Source organism: Carcharodon carcharias, chromosome 12 (genome assembly GCF_017639515.1).
Source record: "Carcharodon carcharias isolate sCarCar2 chromosome 12, sCarCar2.pri, whole genome shotgun sequence".
Taxonomy (NCBI): domain Eukaryota; kingdom Metazoa; phylum Chordata; class Chondrichthyes; order Lamniformes; family Lamnidae; genus Carcharodon; species Carcharodon carcharias.
Genome location: NC_054478.1, coordinates 121,399,025 through 121,420,967, shown reverse-complemented (window position 1 = coordinate 121,420,967; position 21,943 = coordinate 121,399,025). Strand labels below are relative to the sequence as shown.

General features: G+C 45.4%; 1 protein-coding gene across 8 annotated transcripts in view; it reads right to left on the bottom strand.

The window, feature by feature from the left end:
* LOC121284644 (KAT8 regulatory NSL complex subunit 1-like protein) overlaps window positions 1-21,943 on the bottom strand; it is a 326,543-nt gene that overhangs the window by 111,135 nt on the left and 193,465 nt on the right. For all 8 annotated transcript variants that reach the window (XM_041200188.1, XM_041200186.1, XM_041200189.1 and 5 more), the window contains 3 exons: window positions 9,331-9,472; window positions 4,895-5,092; window positions 4,516-4,628 (listed from right to left, as the gene is read on the bottom strand). In XM_041200188.1, coding sequence (XP_041056122.1) covers window positions 4,516-4,628; window positions 4,895-5,092; window positions 9,331-9,472 — 453 coding nt within the window. The remainder of the gene's footprint in view (window positions 1-4,515; window positions 4,629-4,894; window positions 5,093-9,330; window positions 9,473-21,943) is intronic.

Here is a 21,943-nt window from a genome sequence, read left to right as displayed (position 1 = left end):
AGTTTGAGCATCTGTGAGTGAGGTGTGAAAGGAACTAAACATACGGTCAGCACAAGCGAAGGCTGATTGAGTTTTTTTATGATTCTTTAAGTATTTAGTTTATTTCTGTAAAGTTTCCTCTAATAAATAGAGGCACAGCAGGGAACCTCAATCCCATGAGGTGCACATCCTGTTCCATGTGGGAACGCCAGACACTTATGTTTTGGACAACTATATGTGCAGGAAGTGTCACCAGGAGGAGCTCAAGCTCCAGATTTCAGAAGTTGGGCAGGGCTGCCAGCTACATGCATAACACATTTCTGCAAGTGGTCGCCTCACAATTGAAGGGTGTGCAGGCAGAGAAAATGGATGACTGCTAGGCAACTAGCAAAACCAGGCAGGTAATGCAGGAATACCTGACTGCAGTCATTCTCCAATAGGTATTCAATCCTGAATACAGTGAGAATGATGGTTCATCTGGAGAATGCAGCCAGAGCCAAGTCCACAGAATCATAGGAGGCTTAGCAGTATAGGGATGCAGAAGAAAGATTTAAAAAAAAAAGTGATAGGGAAAGAAATAATAATAGATGGATTCTATAGTTAGGGGAACAGCCAAGCATTCCTGCGACTGCAAACTCGAGGCTAGAATGGTCTGTTGCCGATGTGACTGAGCGGCTGCTGAGCACTGTAAGAGGGGTGGGGGGAATGTCCAGAGGAAGTGCTTCATACTGCTTCTAATTACATAAGTAGAAAAGAGGCATGAGGTCCTTCAGATTTTAGGAAGCTAGGAAGGAGACTAGCAAGTGGGGCCTCAAGGTAGTAATTTCAAGATTATTCCTGGTGCCACATGCCAGTGAATATGGAAATAGGAGAAAAGGGTAGGTGCATGTGTGGGTGGACAAACAGTGCGTGAGGAAGGTCTTTAAATTCCTGGTGCATTAGAACTGGTCCTGGGGAGGTGGAACCTATACAGGCCAGATGGATTTCACCTCAACATGGCTGGGACCAATGTCCTCATGGGGCACTTTAGAGTTCTGGGGAGGTTTAAGCCAAGTTGGCAAATGGGATGGAAACCATGATGTAGCAAAGTAGGTACACAAAGGATTGGAAGAGTCAGATAACACTAGAGTCAGAAATTGCAAAGCGTTAAGTGGGGTCTGAGAGAATACGATAAAGTCTAAATCAGTTTTACTGAGTACATTTGGCTATTAAGGTTGGTGAGCTGCATGAGCAGCTAACCTCATGGGAGTATGATGTTCTGGCAATAATAGAGACCTGACCGGAAAAAACAGCAGGACTGGCCAATATTCCTAGATACATGATGTTCAAGATAGATAGGGAAGGAAAGAAGAGAGATGGGGTGTTAGTATCGATCAAGGAGAGAGAGAGAGAGAGAGAGAGGATGTCCGAGAGGGCTCCAAAGCATAATAATTATAATGTTGGAGAGAGAGGATGTCCTCAAGGGCTCCAAAGCAGAATTATTTAGTTGACATAAGAAACAATAGCCTTATTACATTTATGGGTGTATTCTATAGGCCGTCAACTAGTAGGAAAGATAAGATTAATAAATTTGCAGAAATTACAGGGAGGTGCAAAAACCAGAATAGTTATAATGGGGGACTTTTATTCATAAATTGCGATGGTAATCTGAATTGGTTATATTAGAAAGAATACTTCCATAATTGTACTTAAACATGCTGTGTTTAATGTGCATAAAAGATGGTTTGGTGCCTTTAAAATTTTATTTTCATTTAAGATAGGATATGCACTTTAAGTTCCACTTGTTTACACCTATGCTGCTGCTTTACAATAGTTTTATGCTCTGGTATACGCAACAAAATCTCAGGAAACTTCAATGTAAGTTGCAAGTGGCAGTAGACAAGTTGGCATAAATGTTATGAAGCTGGCCTTTACAAGATGTTTTGACGTTTTAAAAGTCTCTTTTAACTGAAGGTGAAATAGAATGTTCTGAAAAGTCATGTTGAACATCTGCTTGGAAATATGTCCATGATCTGGTTGCCATATGAGGGTGGGGAGAAACTTAAAACTGAAATCTACTGCAATGCCAAATGACAGTCTTAACACTTTTCTCCAGCATTTCACAGGAAAAGGCCAGCTTTTGAGAAGCTGAGAAACAAAAGCTAGTGCTGTGGAAAAGCAGGTGGGCTGTTTTGTGTTAACAATCAAGCACAATGCTGGGGAGTTCATTTTCTGTTCAAAAGGAAAATAGAACAAACTGGGCTCTCAACTTAAACAGGGAGACACCTTGGTGAAATTACATCCAGAAAACTCTGGCTGAGTGGAATGAATTTTAAAAGACACTGGAAGTTTTGACCTGGCATAGCAGGGAAAAGATGAGCCTGCTGGAGAGTAGGGGGCTACTTTGGAACTGTTCCTGTGAAGCTACAAAACTGCCAGAAGCACAGCACGGAGCGGAAGGGGTTGTTAAGACGTATCTCAAATGTGTTAGTTAGTTAATGCAAAAGCATCTTTTCGTTAGTTTGATGTGTTAGATCAAACATTAATTACCAGGCAACTGTGTTGATTTTAGTTTGTTTCAGTTTCTAAGAGGATCACAAGTTGGGTCAAGGAAATTCTAGCCCTGTATATTTTTTTAAATTTCAAGAAAGGAAGAACTCTAGTCTCCATGGACAACACATTTTTTTATAAAAATACTTGCTGGTCTTTCTGGGCTGACTAATAATGCTGCTCTGATTACAGCCTTTGATACCTGTCATGTGCATGGCAATATCATGAAATTATGTCAGTGTACATGCACCACATTCTGGAAGTGTGGCTAAATACTCTTCACTTGCCTGGATGAGTGTGGTTCCAACAACACTGTAGTATGATGCCATCAAGCACAAAGCAGCCTGCTCGATTGGTGTCCCATCCACCACTAAAACATTCATTCCTTCCACCACCAGTGTGCTTGGGCAGCAGTCTGTCCCATGTATGATGCACTGTGGCAACTTGCCAAGGCTTCTTCAGGAGCACCTTCCAAATCTCCAAACTCTACCACCTACAAGTTCCCCACTAAATCACACATCTATTTAGACTTGGCAGTATATTGCCATTTCTGGATTTTGACCCAGTGCCAATGAGGGAATTTTCAACTTAACCTTACATGGGAGTATCTAACCACCACCCAGACTGGAGCAGTTCAAGGGGTTACACCATCACCACCTCAGGGGAAAATCAGGGTTGGACAATAAATGAAAGCCTGGTCAGCAATGTCCACATCCTATGAACGAATTTTTAAAAAACAGGGACGATAATTCAGAATCTAAAACATTGGTCGAAAGGTATGATTCGCTAGATCAAGCAACTGCTTGACTAGTCTGTGGAACAGCTTTCCTAATTTTGACAAAAGTCTCGACTGTCATGAGGAGGATTTATAGGTTCTACTGGGATGGACATGTCTTTGCTGTGTTTGAATCCAGTACCTAGGTCGATGCCAGGGTGGTCTTTCTGGTTTTATTTCTATAGTTTTTCACAACAGTTTGTACACCTGAGTGTACAAACTAATATCCTTTCCCTCAAGGATATTAGTGAACCAGCTGGGTTTTAGGACAATCCAGTGGTTTCACAGTCACCACTACTGATACAAGCACTTTTTAATTTCAGGTTTATTAAATGAACTGAACTTAAATTCTCTAGATACCATGATGGTGTTTGAACTCATGGCTCCAGATCATTACTTCAGGCCTAAGGATTACTAGTTTAGTAACATAACCATACCCTATGCTACCATAACCTATTCTGCGTCAGTAATAAATTATCCCAATCCCATGGCAAACTCATGTGGCATCTTATCAAATACTTTCTGAAAATCCAGATATACTACATCCATTGGTTTCCCCTCATCCAGCTTTATAGTTACACACAAATAGATTTGCCAAACACAAGTTCTTGTTCATATAACTGTGTCTCTACCTAATCTTAGTGATTTTCCAATTGTCCTGTTTCCATTTAACTGTCTCTAACTAATCTTTAGTGATTTTCCAAATGTTCTGTTTCCATGTCCTTAATAACATATTGATTTAAAAGATGTACAAATACATTCTATATTCCAAGTTTAATAACATACAACTAAAATCCACATGTCTTCCAGGAAGATCTTTCAACGTAATCTTCCATTCACGCTGTTCCAGGTAGTGCAGTAAAACAATGTAGTCTCAAATGGCACCATACTGAAATTATGTCAGCACAGATGATCTGGAATTTTCCCAGATAGACCACAATACTTAGAAGTTATAAATTCAGTTAAACTCCTTATCTTTTCAGCTCAAGGACATGCATTTTTGATCCCCCACTTAGAATTAATCTAACAGCCTAAAGAGCTTTTAAACTGGTTTGCATGGGTCAGTAATTCTAAAGAGCTACATTTGATTAACATTACCTTGGCAACAATATACCATTCAGTAATACAGCAGAAAGCAACTGTTAACCATTTGTGAATCTCATTCCTATGTAGGAAATGCAAAATGAGTTACCAATAAGACTAGTAAAAAGACAAATGACATGTATTCTTACCTGCAGGTGATGCCATCAAGATGTCTGCATGCCTTACAGGAGACAGGAGAAGAAGCAGGTGATAAATTGAGTGGCGGTATCAAACTGTTGACTGATTCTGTTAGCTGTGCACTCTGTAGACAATTAATAAACATTCCCTTCAACCTCTTTCTTAAAGAATATGATTCTGTGTATATGAAGTAAATACCAAACCAGCATTTTCCACCTTGAACTAACACTTAACATGTGGTTTAAGCTGAAGATAATTTTACAGAACTCAGCTTCTTCATCTCATCTATTTAACATGTTTCTGTTTAAATAGATTGTGACTGTAATACTATTGGCAGAGCAAGTAATCAATTGGTTCCAGCTTTAACTTTTTTCTATATTTTCTTTCTACCTGTTTATCTATGTTCCTTAAAAGAAGCGAAGGGCTGCTTGGTGACATTTCCAAATTGCATTCCAGGGTTGAATCCTTTATCTCTGCAGGAGCTTTATTATCCTCGGTTGCAGCTAATAAAGTTGCTGCTTCTGTCAACTGCATCGGTTTTTTGAGAACGTCTTTGGAATGCTGAGAATCATCCAGGATCACTATTTCCTAAACAATAATAACACAAAATGACTGGAGTTAGGAAACATTTGGCTATATCAAATAGTTTCAAGTGAGTTTTCTTACCTCATTAATTAACAAAATAGCCTTCAAAAGATTGTTCTGAAAGATGAAATACCTTGCATGCAAATTACATAAGAAATTAAAACATTAAATTTAGCTTACATTGACCAAGTGGTCTGTCTACATGTGATAAAAAAACACTTATCAGGCCCAGTCTGATTCTCGTACAATTTCAACATGAACCACTGGGGTAACAATCAGCAGTAAGTGCCCTGGTGGGTTTTTCAATCCTAGTTCCAAGGCAATAAGGACAATTAAAATATCCCAACTGCAACAGAAACTTGAGTAGTAGTCCTCTTAAGTGAGGCAAATTGTTGGGCCATATGAAAGGAGCTTCGCTCGGCCTAGCTGTTACACCTGCTAACTGTGATGAAAAAAGAACTTACCTTGAGCTTAAATCGGAATTCCAGTTCCAGGAGGCCTTGGGACTTCTACACATGCACTGGCTGGGAGATGGCCAGACTTGTGCAGTTCGTTGATTTCATGCATGTGTTAGCCAGGAAAGGGCTGCACTTGCACAGTTCGTCCATTTTTACATTCTTCAGCCAGGAATCAACCTTGCGCTCATGTGCAGACGATAAAGGACAAAAAAAGTGAAACAGCTCGAAATTGCAGGTCGAGTGACCTGAAGAGCGCCATTGCAGAGGCATTGTCCCAAGGAGGGTATGTGGAGGGGTGATGGACAGAAAGAGGTCTCAGAAGACAATCCCAGATAAGGGACAAGGGCAGAGATCAGAAACAAATCCTGTTGGGTAAAGTTGAATAAAAGGAGCAGAACAATAGGCTCCAAATTAAAGAGAACTGCGAGGAGCAGACTTGAAGTTAAGTGGGTACAAGAGAAGCCCCGAAGATCCGAGAGGGCAGCTGATGATTGGTCGACTCCAACACTGGATGGTGCAGTGCTGGATCTAATTCTGGGGAACAAAGCCAGACAGGTGGCTGAGGTGGTGGTGGGGGAGCATTTTAGTGATAGCGACCACAACATGGTACAATTTAAGCTTGTTATGGACAAAGAAATAGACAATTGGGGAGAGTGGATTTTAGTAAAATAAGGCAGGCTCTGGCCAAGGTAGAGTGGGAACAGCTACTTGTGGGGAAATCTACAGAGGAGCAGTGGGGGAGGGGGGGGCATTCAAAAAGGAAATGGGGAAGGTACAGGCTCAAAATGTTCCCTCTAGGGTGATAGGAAGGAGTAACAAGCCCAGAAAACCATGGATGACCAGAGACATTCAGGTTACGACAAGAAGGAAAAGAGAGGATTTTAGCAGGTACAAGGGAAGCAAATCAGCAGAGGCATTAGTGAAGTACAGAAAGTGCAGAATGGAGCTTGAGAAAGTAATTAGGAGAGCAAAGAGGGAAATGGGAAAGCTCTGGCTGGTAAAAGTAGGTAAAATCCCAAGATATCCGATAAGTATATCAACGTGAAGCGGATAACCAGGGAAAGAGTAGGGCCCATTAGGGACCAAGGGGGCAATCTATGGATGGAGCCAGAGGACATCACTAGAGTGTTGAACAAATACTTCACATCCATCTTCAACCAAGAGAATGAGGATGAAGGTATCGAAATCTGGGAAAGAGACTGTGAGGTTCTTGTGCAAATTGATAAAGGGAGTGACAAGGTATTGGAGGTGTTGGCAGGCTTAAAAGTGGACAAATCTCCAGGTCCGAATGATTTATGTCCCAGACTGCTGAGCGAGGCAAGGGAGGAGATCGCAGGGGCTCTGACCCAAATTTTTAATTCCTCTCTGGCCATGGGGGAGGTGCCAGAGGACTGGAGTACAGCTAATATGGTGCCGCTATTTAAGAAGGGTTGTAGAGATGAGCCAGGGAACTACAGCTCAGTGAGTCTCACGTCAGTGGTAGGGAAACTACTGGAGAAAATTCTGAAGGAGAGAATCTATCTCCACTTGGAGAGGCCAGTTTGATCAGGGATGGTCAGCATAGCTTTGTCAGAGGGAGGCCATGCCTAACAAATTTGATTGAATTTTTTGAGGAGGTGACCAGGTGTGTAGATGAGGGTAGTGCAGTTGATGTAGTTTATATGGATTTCAGCAAAGCCTTTGAAAAGGTCCCACATGGGAGACTTTTAAAGAAAGCAAATGCACATGAGATACAGGATAATTTGATAAGGTGGATTTAAAATTGGCTTAGTTGTAGGAGACAGAGGGTGATGACAGAAGGCTGCTTCAGTGACTGGAAGCCAGTGGCGTACCACAGGGATCTGTGCTGGGTCCCCTGTTATTTGTCATTTATATCAATGACATAGATGACTATGTTGGGGGGGCAGGATTAATAAATTTGTTGATGACACAAAGATTGGCTGGGTGATTAACAGTGAGGTTGAGTGTCTTGGGCTATAGGAAGATATAGACGGGATGGTCAAATGGCACATAAGTGGCAGATGGGATTTAACCCTGAAAAGTGTGAGGTGATACACTTTGGAAGGAGTAATTTGACAAGGAAGTATTCAATGACACTAGGAAGTTCTGAGGAACAAAGGGACCTTGGCGTGTGTGTCCACAGATCTCTGAAGGTGGAGGGGCACGTTAGTGGGGTTGTGAAAAACGCATATGGGACACTTGCTTTTATCACTCAAGGCATAGATTACAAAGTAGGGAGGTCATGTTGGAGTTGTATAGAACCTTGGTGAGGCCACGGCTGGAGTAGTGTATGCAGTTCTGGTCGCCACATGATAGGAAGGATGTGATTGCACTGGAGGGGGTGCAGAGGAGATTCACCAGGATGTTGCCTGGGATTAAACATTTAAGTTATGAAGAGAGGTTGGATAGACTTGGGTTGTTGTCGTTGGAGCAGAGAAGACTGAGGGGCAACCTGATCGAGGTGTACAAGATTGAGGGGCATGGACAGGGTGGATAGGGAGTAGCTGTTCCCCTTAGTTGAAGGGTCAGTCACAAGGGGGCATAAGTTCAAGGTGAGGGGCAGGAAGTTTAGGGGGGGATGAGAAGAAAAACTTTTTTACCAGAGGGTGGTGACGGTCTGGAATGCACTGCCTGGGAGGGTGGTGGAGACGGGTTGCCTCAAATCGTTTAAAAAGTACCTGGATGAGCACTTGGCACATCATAACATTCAAGGCTACGGGCCAAGTGCTGGTAAATGGGATTAGGTAGGTAGGTCAGGTGTTTCTCACCTGTCGATGCAGACTCAACGGGCTGAAGGGCCTCTTCTGCACTCTGTGACTCCATGATCTGGGCCCTAAGGGCAAAGGTACCCTTTCGGAGTAGTGGTGTTCTGCTTGGCACAGCTGAAGATCTGAAAGTGTGCTTGGAAGGTAAAGCTTGTTTACCTGGAGATCCAGGGGAAAGGAATCTCAGAAGGCGAGACTGAAACCCTGGAAGGTGGATCCTGGTTGAAGCCGTCCAAATGGGAGTGATATTTGAAGAGAATTCTAAGGAAAATTTTTCAAATGTGGAGATTAGAATCCCTCCCAAGAAGCAGGGTTTCAGTAAGACCAGTTGGCTCATGGTGAGACAAGCATGGACTGTTGAGAAATCCATAGAATCGTCTTTGGTTGTATCTGTCATGGACTTTGGAATGTGATGTGTTTGACCATAGTTGGCCAAGTGGTTCACATGTACCACATACTCTGAATATTAGAGTATAAGATAGATACGATAAATTTTTATCTTTCCAAATTTGTGTCTGTAAAAGATATAGCTGGGGTGAAAGAATAGCGAATCATTCTTGTATTCGTATTGAGGACTTCTCAACTTTTTTTTAATCCAGTGTAATATAGTTCATTTTTCATGTTTAATAAATGTTTTATTCTTTTTGTTAAAAATTCATCAGCAGGCTTCTGTGACTTTGCTCCATGGATTCTAGTGAGGATCCGTCAAGCCAAGTTTCATTCTGGGATTTGTCAGGTCCAGTAGTATCAGCTGGGATAACATAACTGAGGGAGTGTTTTGATGCTAAACAGGAAGGCTGAATATTTAAAAAAACAAAATGCTGCTGGTGGTGCAAAGCTTTAAAGTACAGAATGCACATTTGTACAAATGACCCATAGAGGATAAGTTCATGTTCTCAGATGGACTGGCATAGACAAGGACTGAGAAACATTCAGCCATTATTGTTAATGCAAATGATCATGTTAAATATTTCTTTTTAAATTTGTTCAAACAAATTTCTGTTAGTCTCTATTTTACCTTTACAGCACGTATGTGCCTGTAGATTTCATTTATTTGCCGTATCCTATACTCTAGCTCTGATATCTGGGCTTGAAGCCACGTCCACCGGCTTGCAATTGCAGCGCGATCAATGGTCCATCTCCATTCTGACCTGTACTTGCTGCAAAACAACGTTTTAATTCTTTATTACAGATTTAACAATTTACCAACCTCGGCTCTACTGGCAATATTTTGTTGCTCCATAACTAGTATTTTTCAAGATTTAAACATTTGGGTTGTTGTCCTGTAAAGGCAAAAGATACCATCATTAAGCATCAAAGTTACTACACTAGCAATTTAGGCGCTGGAACTGGAACATTAAGTCTATTTCACTCACCACGGATACTACCGCATCTGCTAAGTATTTCCAGCATCCAGAGTAATTTGCTTTTGTAAAATATTAGTTAACATTGGGGTCAAGGACGTTAAAGACTTGTCATCTTCTGCTGCTACTCCTTTCCCTCTTTAGACTCCTCTTTCCTCTCCAGGCTCCATCCATTCTGTTGTCACACCCTTTCTCATTAATTTTTTTGCTGTTTCAACACCAATCTCTGACTCAGGTTGCTCCTGTTCCAAATTTAATTCTAGTCTGGTCTTGGTGGGATTCCTGAGGCATTACTTTTTGTTTCGCTCTAATTTGCTCTTACTATTATCATTTCTTCAACATGAGCGATTCTTTTAATTATATGGCCTCATTTCAGAACACAGAAACTGCTTTTATGTATAAGGTTTATCTGATGCTTTGTCACCAGCTTCCAGATGCATGCAGCTCATGGATTCAGCAGCAACCCCAAGGTAATAAAGGCAGCCAATATTTCTAGTACCATTTCAGGTAGAGCACAAGTTAAGAGCAACATAATCCTTTCTAAACTGCCTCAGAAATAATTGCGTGGAGAACAGTTAGAATATCATGCCCAGTTTTGGGCTCTTTGGGGATTTATTTATTTAAGCAGAGACTTTTGTTCACCCAAAGCATTGAGGAATATGGGGCAAGGGCAAGTATGAGGTTAGGACACAGGTCAGCCATGATCTCTCAGAATGATGAAATGGGTTCATAGAAACACGCTAAATGGCCTACTTCTGTTACTATGAGCAATTAATATTCAAGAAATCATTATCCAATAGGGTTGTGGACACAATAGTAACCTTCAAAAGTGATAAACACTTGAAAGAAGAAATTGTAGAGATATGGGAAAAGTGTGGAGAAGTGGGGCTAACTGGATTGCTTTTTGAAAGAGCCAGCATAGTTTCAATGCTATACTATTTAATTGATTCTAGTCAACGGAATAGATAGGTCAGCAAAAGATGAGGGTGATAGATGATAGCCTAACATCTGTCATTGGAAAAATGTTAGAAGTTATCATTAAAGATATTATAGCAGGGCACTTAGAAAAATTCAAGTCAATCAGACAGGGTCAACATGGTTTTGTAAAAGGGAAATCATGTTTAACCAATTTATTGGAGTTATCTGAAGAAGTCACATGTGCTGTGAATAATGGAGAACCAGTGGATGTACTGTACTTGGATTTCCAGAAGGCATTTGATAGTGTCACATCAGGGTTATTGCAGAAAATAAAAGCTCATGGTGGAGGGGATAACATTGGCATGGATAAGAGATTGGCTAACTAACAGGAGCTGGCATAAATGGGTTTTTTCTAGTTGGCAGGATGTGACGAGTGGTATCACAGGGATCATTGCTGGGACCTTAACTTTTTACAATTTATAAATAATTTGGATGAAGGAATGGTTCCTAAATTTGCTGATGACACATAGGTAGGAAAGTAAACTGTGATGAGGACATGAGACTACAAAGTGACATAGGTTAAACGAGTGGGCAAAGATCTGGCAAATGGAGCATGTGGGCAATTACGAAATTCTTCTTTTTGGCAGGAAGAATAAAGAATATTATCTAAAGTGGTGAGAGATTGCAGAGCTCAGATTCAGAAGGATCTGGGTATTCTAGTGCATAAATCACAAAAGGTTAATATGTAGGTACAGCAGGTAATTAGGAAAGCTAATAGAATGTTATTTATTGAGAGGGGAATTGATTACAAAAGTAGGTAGCTTATGGTTCAGTTGTACAGGGCATTGGTGAGACCACATCTGAAGTATTATGTCCAGTACTGGTCGTCTTATTTAAGGGAACATTTAAATGCTTTAAAAGCAATTCAGAAGATTTACTAGACTAATACCAGGAATGGGCAGATTGTCTTGAGGAAAGGTTGGACAGCTTAGGCTTGAATCCACTAGAATTTAGAGTAAGAGGTGACTTGATTGAAACCTTTTAAGATCCTGAGGGGTCTTGACAGGATGGATATGGAGAGGATGTTTCCTCCTGTGGGAGAATCTAGAACTAGCAGTCACTGTTTGAAAATAGGGGTCACTCATGTAAGACAGATGAGGAGAATTTTTTTTTGAGGGTTGAGTGTCTTTGGAATTCTTTTCCTCAAAAGGCAGTGGAAGCAGGTCTTTTGAATATTTTTAAGGCACAGCTACATAGATTCTTGATTAACAAGGGGGTGAAAGGATATTTTGGGGTAGGCAGGAATGTGGGATTAAGATTACATTCAGATCAGTCATGGTCTTACTGAATGGTAGAGCAGGCTTGAGGGGGTCAAGTGGCCTACTCCTAATTCATATGTAGGACTAAGCATGAGATAAGGATAGTGCCCCCCAAGGTGGGAGGTTAGCCAGAATACTGAAGTAGTTGAAAGTAAAGGTGACAAATGCATAGATAAACATTTCCGCAGGAGACAAGCAAAAACAGGAGTGGCGTTAAGTAATGCTATGGAAGTGAAAGTAAACGGTCTTTGTGATGGAGGAAGTATGGGGCTGAATGGTGTAAAATGCCAAGATTAACAACAGTGGTTCAGCCTGGAACAAGCAGCAGGATGGAACCAGTGGCGAGGATGTGACATTACCTGGAAGTTATCTGCCTTCCTGTTTCCCAACTGAACCAAGACAGACAATATGATCCAATATTTTAATATAATTGAATTTAAATTCAAGTGTGTTTATTTTCCTTAAATCTACAAACCAAAAAGTTAATGCTCCAAAACGTGATATTTGTTAAAAGACACAAGCAAACAGTCCTGATTCCCTTGGGTTAATTTAATGAGTTTATGAACTAGGTTTCCATGCTTGGATGTTTCAAATTTTACAGTAATATTCGCAAATATGTATTTTATCAGTTGCGCTGCTGTGCAACTAGCTTTGGAATGCATTCTATTTGCACAGGCCTTTTAAACTTTACTCTAACTAGGGATAGTTAAAGGAAGTGGAAGCACCGGAGTTGAATTACTACACATTTATAATTCATTTCTCATTCAAGCCAGACCTCAAACAACTCACTTCTTAAAGTGTAGTATGATCATAGACCTCTTCAAACCCCAAAAGGTCTGTACAATTTTGACTGGCTCCAGTTCCTTCATACAGTAAAGCTGGAAAGCATCAATGCCAGAGTTTTATTAATTTACATGTTAACTTGGCCATTAACAGATGTTTTGTTTAACCCTGTTTGTAGCTCAAATGCACAAGTGTATCTTTTCATACTATAATGCAAAATGAAGAGACTGAATGCTAGGCACTCTGACTTCTGTTCAATTCAGACTGATGCCTGAAAAATGTCTGGTCTTCTGGTTGCAAGTTTTTCATGTGATTTGAGTTTGGTATTCCCATCCCAGTTCCTGCTAGGTAAATATCAATCAAACATCTTAATTGAGCAGTTAATTGGCAATCTCACAAAAAGATTACAAGGACGGCTGATAAAGTAAAGAAGGCACTTCTGGTTGCAGTTAGAATTGTAGGGCTGAGCAGGTCAAAGTTTCCTTTTCATCTGACCAAGAACTGCCCAATTCTAACACATCATCTGAGTGGGAAACATTTCCAACTCCCCATACCTTAGTGCAACAATGACCAAAATATTTGACAAAATCTACCAAGCTATGGATTATCCTCATCTAGACTATGAAAGTAAAAGAACCATAATGGCACAGAAGGAGGCCATTCAGCCCATGAAGTCCATGCCAGCTCTCCAGTCAATCCATTCCTCTACGTTCGCCTCTGAGCATTTGCAAGTTGATTTCCCTCAAGTGCCCAAGCAATTTCCTCTTGAAATCATGAATGCACTTCCACCAATCTCATAGGCAGAGTGTTTCATGTCATTATCACTCACTAAGTAAAAAAAAAAATTCTTCACATCATCTTCCTGCCACCACTCCCCACCCCCAAATATCTTGGCTCAAAGCCCTGAATCTGCATCCCCTATTCTTTGTACCGTCAGCAAATAGGAACAGCTTTTTACTATCATATTCAAACCTGGCATAATCTTGTACACCTATTCAATCTCCAAGGACAACTCCAGCTTCCCCAGTCTAACCTCGTAGCTAAAATCCCTCATCCCTAGAACCATTCTGGTAAAACTCCACTGCACCCTCTCCAGGATCTTCACATTCTTCCTAAACAACCTTTAATGAATAAAATGTCCTAAAGCAATTCACAGGAGCATTATAAAACAAAGTATGACACCGAAACACAAGGAAATATAGGTTAGATAACCAAAAGCTTGGTCCAACAGATAGGTTTTAAGGAGTGACTTAAGAGGGAAAGCAAGATAGCGAGGTGGAGAGGCATAGGGAGGGCATTCCCGAGCTGAGGCAACTGAAGACAATAGCAGATCGATTAAAATTGTGGTTGCACAAGGGGCCAATATTAGAGGATTGTGGGAGGAGATTGCAAACATAAGAGGAGGAAATGCCATAGAGGGATTTGAAAACAAGGATGCGAATTTTAAAATGCATAACCAGGAGCCAATGTAGGTCAACAAGCTCAGGGGTGATAGGTAAATAAGACTTGGTGCAAGTTAAGACAAGGGCAGCAGCGTTTTGGATATCTTCGATTTTATGGAGGGTAGAGTGCATTAGAATAGTCAAGTCCTGAGTTAAGAATGAGAGTTTCAGCAGGAAGTGAGCTGAAACAGGAGTGAGGTTACAGAGGTAGGAATAGGTTGTCTTAATGATGGGATGAATTTGGAATTGAAAGCTCACCTCAGGATCAAATTTGACATCAAGGTTGAAAAAAGACTGGCTTAACCTCAGACTGTTGCCTGGAAGAGAGATAGAGCTAGGGATGGAGTTTGGAGCAGGGACTGAAAACAATGGTCTCAGTCTTCCCAATATTTAATATAACCATTTAATTAAATGTAGCACTGGACGCAATACTCTAATTCTGGCCTAACCAGAGCTTTATGTAATGAGCGCAATACTTTATATTCATGTGCATTTCTGCTTTAACCTGTGAGTTAACATTGACCAGAGAGGAACTGTTCTAGCCATATAAATACTGTGGCTATAAAGAACAGGTTTGAGGCTAGGAATCCTGCGGCGAGTAACTCACCTCCTGACCACAAAAGCCTACCCACCATCTACATGGCACAAATCAGGAGTGTGATGGAACACTCCTCCACTTGCCTGGATGAGTGCAGCTCCAACAACACTCAAGAAGCTTGACGCCATGTAGGACAAAGTAGCCCGCTTCATTGGCATCCAAAAACACTGACTCCCTCCACCATGGACACCCAGTGACAGCATTGTGTACCATCTACAAGATGCACTCCAGGAACTCACCAAGGCTCCTTAGAAAGCTACCATCTACAAGGACAAGAGCAGCAGACATAAGGGAACATCACCATCTGGAAGCTCCCTTCCAAGCCACTCACCATCCTGACTTGGAAATATATTGTTGGTCCTTCACTGTTGCTGGGTCAAAATCCTGGAACTCCCTACCTAACAGCACTGTGGGTTTACCTACATCACAGGGACTGCAGCGGTTCAAGGCAGCTCACAACTATCTTCTTAAGGATATTTAGGGTTTGGCAATAAATGTTGGCCTAGGCAGTAATGCCCTCATCCCATGAATGAATAATTTAAAAATGTTGGCAAAATGGAAAAATAAAAAGCAGTGAACATTTTTTGATCATTGTCACATCTTTATTTCCCTGGACACTGAAGGATGGAATATGTGTTTTAAATGAATATTCATGTAAAGTACATTTACTATTTATCTACTGAGAGCGTGCATGTGAGGCGTTTTCCAATAAAACAGCACACACGGCTAAAATGGTGACTGTAGCCACGTCTGTGGCCAGTCAGAATGCCTATTGGGTAGCACACGATTACCATAACACAGTCCCACATCTTCAACAGCAAAGTTGTTCACAAGCTCAACCGTAGTCCAGCTGTTTTTACCACCAACCCCCGCCCAAACCATATTTCAGGCTTCCTAGAGCTACTTGTCTTAAATATTGTATCTATCTGAAGGAACTAAAGTTGTTGAAGCTTAGTTTCTTGCTGGCAAAATCCAATTTGAGCTATTGTGCTAGCAGCAATTAGCTTCACCAGATCAATGATGAAAGAAGTGTGCAAGATTAACCAACTCTAGTTCTTGGAGACAACGGTTATTTCTTCAGCTGCTCTTAAGTGCCATCCCAAATGACAAAATTACTGCTTCCACATTGCCTCAAAAGAACAGCGGATTAGCTGGTCCGCTTTCTTTTAGAATCAAACAGTTTAAAAATGGTAACTTTCACAGGCAGATTAAGCACAATCTACTGCCCTCCTCTGCACATTAAGGTTAAAAATGCTAACCACGAGATGGAGAGAGCTTGGAGTTACAATGTTAGCAGCAAATAAACTGCAACATTTACTAACAACGCAAAGAACAAAGGGGGCCGGGGGGCTGGGGCAGGGGTTGGGGGGGTGAAATTCTTGAAATGTGTAAAAGAAAACGTTCCTGTATTTCTAATCTTGGGGAGAAGGTAGTAGTGTTGAACTGCAGCAACTAGAGCATGTTTCAGTTGGGGAGCATTTTGGAAACAATGATCACATCAGGTTTAGAATAATTATGGCAAAAGTCAAGGAACAGTTAAGTGAAAAACTGCTTAACTGGAAGAGTGTTAATTTCAGCAAATTAGAGGGACCTGATCCAAGTGGATTGGAATATTGTGTAAAAAAAAAGACATTTATATAGCGCCTTTCATCTCAGCCAGATGTCCCAAAGCACTTTACACGCAATGGGCATAATTTTTGAAACATATTCATTGTTGTAATGTAGAAAATGTGGCAGCTAATATGTGCGCAACAAGATCTCACGAACAGCAAGATGATAATGAGCAGATAAATCTGTTGTTTTGATGCTGATTGAAGGATAAATGTTAGCAAATTACTAGGGATAACCTCCCGGCTCTTCTTCAAAATAGCGCCATGGGGTCTTTTAAATCCACCTGAGAGGGGCCTCAGTTTAACATCTCATTTGAAATTCAACACCTCTGGCTGCACAGAACTCCTTCAGTACTGCGGAGTGACAGCCTCGATCGCTGTGCTCACGTCCTGGAGCAGAACTTGATCCCACAACCTTCTGACTCAGGGGCAAGAGTGCTACCAAATAAGCCTAGGCTCATTGTGCTCACTTCTGAGCTTTAGAAAAGATGTTGAGGAAATGCAGTAGAGACTTAGTAGAATTATAGCAGGGATGAGGGAGCTCAATTACAAAGCAGGGATTGTTGAATCAGCGGTTACACAGAAATAGGCCATTCAGCCCATGTGGTATATGCCAGTGTTTATGTTCCACACAAGTCTCCTACTACACCTTTTTCATCTCATCCTATCAACAAATCCTTCTATTCCTTTTTGCCTCATGTACTTATTTCACTTCCACTAAATGCATCAATGCTATCCATCTCCACAAAGTGTCCAGTTTAGAACTGCAGAAAAAGGGGCCAAAATCTTCTGGTCTCCAGATCATCGGAGATCAGACATACGACCGGCATGCTGGGGCCCTGTGGAAGTCCTGACAAACTGAACTATGTGGGAATTACCCAAAATGTTTCAACATTCGATGGGCAATTCCCCTGTTCCCCGGGAACCAGAGTGCATGTCTCTGACTCCAAGTTCGAGTCAGAGACTTGAGACAGCTCTGTAGTACTTAGTTAACTGGGTGGTTACCCAGGAAATGTTAAATTAAAAGCTTGTCTAATAACTGGGTAACTAGACAACTGATGCTACCAACCTTGCTTCCAACACCACCTTACTTATCCACCCATTCAAGACTGGACATTTAAGTTGCCATACGGTAGCTAATGCCGTAAAATGGGGGTATGTCCCATCTTCCCCTGACTCTACTCCACTCTGATGGGGCTCCCAGAGTAACACATGGCAGTTCCGGGAAAGCCTGATTCGCAAGGTCCCAGAGAGGGAGGGGACGGGGAGCGGGAGAAAGAGAGAGAGTGAGAGGGGGAGACAAAGTGGGGGAGGGGAGAGGGGGGGGGGTGCGGTGAGAAAGAGAGGGAGAGGGTATGGGGAGAGGGTACGGGGAGAGGGTGGGGGAGAGAGAGGCAGACGGGAGAGAGAGAAGGGGACGGGGCAAGACGGGGCCAGAGAGAGAGAGAGGGGGGACAGGGAGAGAGAGAGAGGGGGGACAGGGAGAGAGAGAGAGGGGGGGGGACGGGGAGAGAGGAGAAGGGGGGACGGGGAGAGAGAGGGTGGGTACAGGGAGAGAGAATGTGTGTGAAACAGAGGGGGGGACGGGGAGGGAGAGAGGGGGGGGGGAGGGGGAGGGACGGGGGGGACGGAGAGAAAGAAAGATGGGATGGGGAGAGACAGAGGGGGAGACAGAGAGAGAGAGAGAGAGAGAGAGAGAGAGAGAGAGAGGGGTGACAGGGAGAGAGAGAGGGAGGGACGGAGAGAGAGAGGGAGGGACGGAGAGAGAGAGGGAGGGACGGAGAGAGAGAGAGGGACGGGGAGAGAGAGAGGGACGGGGAGAGAGAGAGGGACGGGGAGAGAGAGAGGGACGGGGAGAGAGAGAGGGACGGGGAGAGAGAGAGGGACGGGGAGAGAGAGAGGGACGGGGAGAGAGAGAGGGACGGGGAGAGAGAGAGGGACGGGGAGAGAGAGAGGGACGGGGAGAGAGAGAGGGACGGGGAGAGAGAGAGGGACGGGGAGAGAGAGAGGGACGGGGAGAGAGAGAGGGACGGGGAGAGAGAGAGGGACGGGGAGAGGGGGAGGGACGGGGAGAGAGAGAGGGACGGGGAGAGAGAGAGGGACGGGGAGAGAGAGAGGGACGGGGAGAGAGAGAGGGACGGGGAGAGAGAGAGGGACGGGGAGAGAGAGAGGGACGGGGAGAGAGAGAGGGACGGGGAGAGAGAGAGGGACGGGGAGAGAGAGAGGGACGGGGAGAGAGAGAGGGACGGGGAGAGAGAGAGGGACGGGGAGAGAGAGAGGGACGGGGAGAGAGAGAGGGACGGGGAGAGAGAGAGGGACGGGGAGAGAGAGAGGGACGGGGAGAGAGAGAGGGACGGGGAGAGAGAGAGGGACGGGGAGAGAGAGAGGGACGGGGAGAGAGAGAGGGACGGGGAGAGAGAGAGGGACGGGGAGAGAGAGAGGGACGGGGAGAGAGAGAGGGACGGGGAGAGAGAGAGGGACGGGGAGAGAGAGAGACTGGGGGGACGGGAGGGGAGAGTGAAAGAGAGAGGGAGGACAGAGAGGTAGTGTGAGTAAGAGCAAGGGGGAACGGGGTGAGAGAGAGGGAGGGAGACGGGAGAGAGAGAGAGAGAGGGGATGGGGGGGGAGAGAGAGAGAGAGAGAGAGTTATGGGGGGGAGAGAGAGAGAGAGAGACTAGGGGGACGGGAGGGGAGAGTGAAAGAGAGAGAGGACAGAGAGGTAGTGTGAGTGAGGGAGCAAGGGGGAACGGGGTGAGAGAGAGAGGGAGGGAGACGGGAGAGAGAGAGAGAGAGGGGATGGGGGGAGAGAGAGAGAGAGAGAGAGGGAAGATGGGAGGGAGGGAGAGTGAGAGAGAGAGTGGGTGCGGGGGATGGGGAGAGAGAAGGAGAAAGAGAAAGAGAGGGATGGGGGAAGAGAGTGAGAGAGAGAGGGAGAAGGGGTGAGAGGGAGAGAGAGAGGGACGGAGAGGGAGAGAGAGGGACGGAGAGGGAGAGAGAGGGACGGAGAGGGAGAGAGAGGGACGGAGAGGGAGAGGGACAGAAAGGGAGAGAGAGAGAGGGAGGGATGGAGAGAGAGAGAGGGACAGAGAGAGAGGGAGAGAGAGGGACGGAGAGGGAGTGAGAAGGACGGAGAGGGAGAGAGAGGGACGGAGAGGGAGAGAGAGGGACGGAGAGGGAGAGAGAGGGGGACGGAGAGGGAGAGAGAGGGGGACGGAGAGGGAGAGAGAGAGAGGGACGGAGAGGGAGAGAGAGAGAGGGACGGAGAGGGAGAGAGAGGGACGGAGAGGGAGAGAGAGGGACGGAGAGGGAGAGAGAGGGACGGAGAGGGAGAGAGAGGGACGGAGAGGGAGAGAGAGGGACGGAGAGGGAGAGAGAGGGGGACGGAGAGGGAGAGAGAGAGGGACGGAGAGGGAGAGAGAGAGAGGGACGGAGAGGGAGAGAGAGAGAGAGAGGGGGACGGAGAGAAAGAGAGAGAGAGAGGGACAGAGAGAAAGAGAGAGAGAGGGACGGAGAGAGTGAGAGGGACGGAGAGAGAGAGAGAGAGAGACTGGGGGGGCGGGAGGGGAGAGTGAAAGAGAGAGGGAGGACAGAAGGTAGTGTGAGTGAGGGAGCAAGGGGGGACGGGGTGAGAGAGAGAGGGAGGGAGACGGGAGAGAGAGAGAGAGAGGGGATGGGGGGAGATAGAGAGAGAGAGAGAGAGAGAGAGAGAGAGGAAAGATGGGAGGGAGGGAGAGAGAGAGCGGGTGCGGGGGATGGGGAGAGGGGGGGGGATGGGGAGAGAGAAGGAGAAAGAGAAAGAGAGGGATAGGGGAAGAGAGTGTGAGAGAGAGGGAGAGAGGGACGAGAGGGAGAGAGAGAGGGACGGAGAGGGAGAGAGAGAGGGACGGAGAGGGAGAGAGAGAGGGACGGAGAGGGAGAGAGAGAGGGACGGAGAGGGAGAGAGAGAGGGACGGAGAGGGAGATAGAGGGACAGAGAGGGACGGAGAGGGAGATAGAGAGGGACGGAGAGAGAGAGAGAGAGAGGGACGGGGAGAGAGAGAGAGAGAGGGACGGAGAGAGAGAGAGAGGGGGACGGAGAGAGAGAGAGGGGGGGACGGAGAGAGAGAGAGGGGGGACGGAGAGAGAGAGAGAGAGGGACGGAGAGAGAGAGAGGGACGGAGAGGGAGAGAGAGAGGGACGGAGAGGGAGAGAGAGAGGGACGGAGAGGGAGAGAGAAAGGGACGGAGAGGGAGAGAGAGGGGGACGGAGAGATAGAGAGAGAGAGGGACAGAGAGAAAGAGAGAGAGAGGGACGGAGAGAGTGAGAGGGACGGAGAGAGAGAAAGACGGAGAGAGAGAAAGACGGAGAGAGAGAAAGACGGAGAGAGAGAAAGACGGAGAGAGAGAAAGACGGAGAGAGAGAAAGACGGAGAGAGAGGGGGAGGGAGAGAGAGAGATGGTGGAAGGGAGAGAGAAAGAGAGAGAGAGGGAGTGGTGGGTCAGGAGGGGAGAGAGAGAGAGAGCGAGAGATTAGGGTGAAAGGGAGGGGAGAGAGAGAGGAGGACGGAAGGGGAGAGAGAGAGAGCAAGAGAGAGAGAGGGATGGGAGGGGGAGAAAAAGAGAGGCGCGAACGGGGAGGGGGAGAGAGAGAGAGATTGGGGGGACGGGGAGAGAGAGAGAAGAGACTAGGGGTGACGCGGAGAGAGAGAGCGAGAGACTGGGAGGACGGGAGGGGAGAGAGAGGGGGGGGACAGGAGGGAAGAGAGAGGGGGGCATGGGAGGGGAGAGAGCGAGGGGGGGGACGGGAGGGGACAGAGAGCGAGAAATGGACGGGGGGGGGGAGAGAGAGAGAGAGAGATGGGAGGAGGAGAGAGAGAGAGAGAGATAGGGAGGGACGGGAGGGGAGAGAGAGAGAGCGAGAGAGAGAGAGAGGGTTGTGAGGGGGAGAAAGAGAGAGAGAGAGAGATGGGAGGAGGAGAGAGGGGGACGGGAGAGGGAGAGAGAGAGAGAGAAAGAGGGACGGGAGGGGAGAGAGAGAAGGATGGGAGGGGAGAAAGAGAGAGAGAGAGAGAGAAAGAAAGAGGGACGGGTGGGGAGAGAGAGAGAGAGAGAGATTGGGAGAGAGCGAGGGGGTGACGGAGAGAGAGAGGGGGGACGGGTAGAGAAAGAGAGAGGGTGAAAGAGAGGGACGGAGGATAGAGAGAGAGAGCAGGGGGGATTGGGAGAGAGAGAGGGGGATGGGGAGAGAGAAGAAGAAAGAGAAAGAGAGGGACGGAGAGAGAGAGAGAGAGAGAGAGACACAGAGAGGGACGGAGAGAGAGAGAGAGAGAGACGGAGAGAGAGAGAGAGAGAGAGACGGAGAGAGAGAGAGGGACGGAGAGGGAGAGAGAGAGAGAGGGACGGAGAGGGAGAGAGAGAGGGGGTCGGAGAGGGAGAGAGAGAGGGGGACGGAGAGGGAGAGAGAGAGGGGGACGGAGAGGGAGAGAGAGAGGGGGACGGAGAGGGAGAGAGAGAGGGGGACGGAGAGAGAGGGGGGGGACGGAGAGAGAGAGGGGGACGGAGAGAGAGAAGGAGACTGAGAGAGAGAGAGGGAGAGAGAGAGGGAGGGGGACAGGAGGG